General features: G+C 30.6%; 1 protein-coding gene across 4 annotated transcripts in view; it reads right to left on the bottom strand.

Annotated features, from left to right (window-relative positions):
* The window catches only part of LOC106470460, a 59,880-nt gene that overhangs the window by 42,006 nt on the left and 14,263 nt on the right, over positions 1-3,611 (bottom strand). For all 4 annotated transcript variants that reach the window (XM_022399066.1, XM_013931020.2, XM_022399064.1 and 1 more), the window contains exon 4: positions 668-833. In XM_022399066.1, the coding sequence (XP_022254774.1) occupies positions 668-833 (166 nt within the window). The remainder of the gene's footprint in view (positions 1-667; positions 834-3,611) is intronic.

The following is a 3,611-nucleotide window of genomic DNA, read 5'->3' on the forward strand; positions in this document are numbered from 1 at the left end:
ATGGAATCTCATTTTAGTTTTATTATATATATATATATATATATATATATATTCTTTTCATTTTTAGTTTTATTAGTTGTTAGAGCATTTATTAATAATCTTGATGTTACCCCACAGCCATAGTTCTAGAAATATTCAAACATTTGCAAAGAAATGGCAGATAATTTGTACTTCCACAATCTGTAAATGACCTCTACATAAAAACTGTTTCACTCACAGTTGTCTATTGTACTAATAAATATGTTTGAAAATGCTAGCAATAAAAAAAGATCCTAAAAATATTACACATTACTAATTTGAGGTACTTAAAAAACAGGTTTAGCAAAAATAGATTTTTTTTCTTAAAATAACGAACATTAAGCATATAATTTACTACTAAATAGAAATAACATAAATTACAGCATTTTAATAACAGCAACAGGCTATTTACATTTATTTTTCACCATACTATGGTCATAAAAGAAAGAAAATAGACACCTTTAAATTATCACATTAGTGACAAAATACAAGTAACGAAACAGACAGCATCTTCTGTTTGCATATTAGGCTACTAACAGATATCTGATAGACCATAAGAACGTATGAACAAAATTGTGTGTTTTGGTTTAATTCTATCTTTATCCTGTGTTGATATGGTAGTAAATAAAATACACAAATATTTATCTACCTTTTTACTGAAGTCTACAGGTTCAAATACTCTGATAAATCTTTCTAGATATTCTTTAAATTCATCATCAGTTGCCACATCCCCTTCATCCATGTTGTCTCCCAAAAATATGAACAAGTCAGGATTGAAATGATTCAATGTGAGAAGAAACGTTTGTTTAATATATCTGTGGAACATAAAACATAGTAAGAGAATTTTAATAATTAAGTATAGAATGACAAAATTTCAGGAAAAATTAATAATATATAATGAGAGAAGTTAAAAGGACCTTAGTGATCAAGCTTACAACGAGAGAGGATCTTAATAATGAAGTATAAATAACATCATAACCACTATAATATCTGTCATATCCCAGCTGGCCTGAAGAGTCCTGTTATTGGGAAAGGCCTTATTACCACTGGATTTACCAGATATAGTGTGGTTGATATATTATTATATGCATTTCTTTACTTTCTCTCAGTTCTTATTAACAGTGTTATCAGTCTGTTTGTACAATGAGAAAAACTAAAAAAAAATCATCTCTTTACATACAAATAATTAGATACATGTCTCTAATAGATGTTTTCTAGCAAAATATTAGCAGATACAGTTATTAGGTTAATAAAGTGGTGTTTTCATCACCAAAAGTAATGTGTGAATACAGTGCAGATTAAAATAAGTGCTACATTTTTTGCGTGACAAAATTATGGTGTAAAACTATTTAAGAACAAGGTGCCTGTTGGTATACTAAGGGTGTTCCATCCACCTAAAAAAAAAATAACTTTAATCCACTCCTGATCATTTAAATATTTATTGAGCATATCCTTTGATATACTGCATCCACCACATCTAAAATCAACCCATTCCAAAAAATAGCCACCCAGTTAGAAAAGTAAAACTACCTAAGTTGAGGATGCAGGGAATCAAACCCAATAGAGTTTAGCATTGTAAGTCTGTAGAGTTACTGCTGTCCCATAGGGGGACAAGTTGAAAATAACTCCTACCCATGCCAAAATTTATGGGTCCTACAATTTTCACCATTAAATATGAAAAAAAGATGCTGCACTATCAGTTGCTTAATAATCTTGAACACATTAATCAGATCTCTTCTAACTCTTTGTTTTCATGAGAAAACAACTTCAGAAATCTTAATTACTATTATATGACAATCTTTCCATCCTAGATATCATTCTAGTACTAGCAATATTTGAACCCTTTCCAACACTTCACTGACATCATTAAGGTTATTCCCATCAAAAATACATTTATACTTTAAATTATGATAACTCACATGCATTATCTTGTATTTGTTATAATTAAAAGCATGAAATACAATGTTGATGAACTGACAAAAATTTAATAATACAGTGATATTTACCATTAATAGGTTCCATTCCATGGTCTGTAGCTAGAACTTAGAGTAATATATGATAGCACAGAACTGGTTTAAATAAAAACTGAATACTGAGTATATTTAGCATATTAAAAGTAAAAAAGCACAAAAAAATAAAGTTTTTTTTTGGCACAATGAAAGGCAAAATCTTTATTATAGTTAGAACTGACTAGTTTCAGTAACAAAGTTACCATCATCAGGGCTGTATATATGTTAAGCTAACATTGTACCTTTGACGATGGTAACTGTGGTACCAAAACAAGTTGGACGTAACTAACAATAAAGGTTTTACCTTTCATTTGCCAAAAAATGTCAGTTTTGTGTTTCTAACTCTTACTAGAGAAGCACAGTGTGCCTGAAAATAAATTATATATTTAGCATTTTTATTAGCAGATTTTACTTCTTATTCTATTAGTAGCTTGGTGTTAATTTTTTTAATTCATACTTTTTGGTACTCGTATATGCAGATTTATGAGTTGTAATCTAGAACAATCAATCCAGTGGCGTGCAGAGGTTCTATGATGCCCGGGGCCTTGTACCTAAGACCTTGGGGAAGGGTGGAAAGGGTTCTACTATTCGATTCGACTCTTTGCGTTGGATACCTTCCCAATATGGATGCCCGGGGCTTTATAATTGAATTTCTTTTATATTTGTACTGCCAATTTTCTTTCATTTCATATTCTGTGATCCTTTCCAAATTTATGGTGTAATCCAATATTCAGTTGTATTTAACCATCACTGTGTCATGGTATAAAAGACTGTTTAGTGTAGATGTTATTTCTTAATTTATTTTGTGAGTGAATATTTTATGATTGTTTAGTTTTGTTCATAACAAGAGAGTTAGAAGCAATTACTTTAAATTAAATGTTATGACAAGTTTAGTTACATAAAATGGCAAGTCTTACATTGTGTTTATAACTCACTGATGTCAAGATTATTGAATGTCACATGAAATGTATTGATGTCAAGGATATAGTGCGCAGACGATTAAGTGATAAACATATAAATAGTGTGAGAAGAGTGGAAAAGAGCAGACAGACAGAGCAGTGAGAAAGAAAAGTTACTGGAAGTAGGAGTGCAGCCAAAGGAAAGGCCAGAAAATGTAAAGTTAACTGTCGTAGGAGTGAATAGCCTAACATTTGATATGTTAAAGTGAGATTAACAGTTTTCTGACACTTTAGGAGAATAATCTGTCTTGTCAAGGGGTGTTCTAAAGCAATTGAACCTGCCTGTGTGGACTTTGACAAAAAGCAGATGATTATTGGAAGTAGGCCTAATTACGAAAAAGCAGATGAGCATAGGAAGTTCAGGATACAACTGCAGTAATTCAACAAGGCAGAGTAAGTGAATTATACATATAATAGTAGTGCGATAGAAACAGAAAAAGGTAGTTTGGTTTGTCAACTGAAATTCTAAAGCAACTGAATAGACTTAAGTGGACTTTTGACAAGAAGAAGAGAACTATATGTAGTGTTTATGATACGCCTATAATCTCTATAGTGTAAAGAATTTGTTGTACATTAGTTTCACTGGTTTGAATATATATATATATACATTATTTTGAAAACAAGT

Source organism: Limulus polyphemus, unplaced genomic scaffold (genome assembly GCF_000517525.1).
Source record: "Limulus polyphemus unplaced genomic scaffold, Limulus_polyphemus-2.1.2 Scaffold4017, whole genome shotgun sequence".
Taxonomy (NCBI): domain Eukaryota; kingdom Metazoa; phylum Arthropoda; class Merostomata; order Xiphosura; family Limulidae; genus Limulus; species Limulus polyphemus.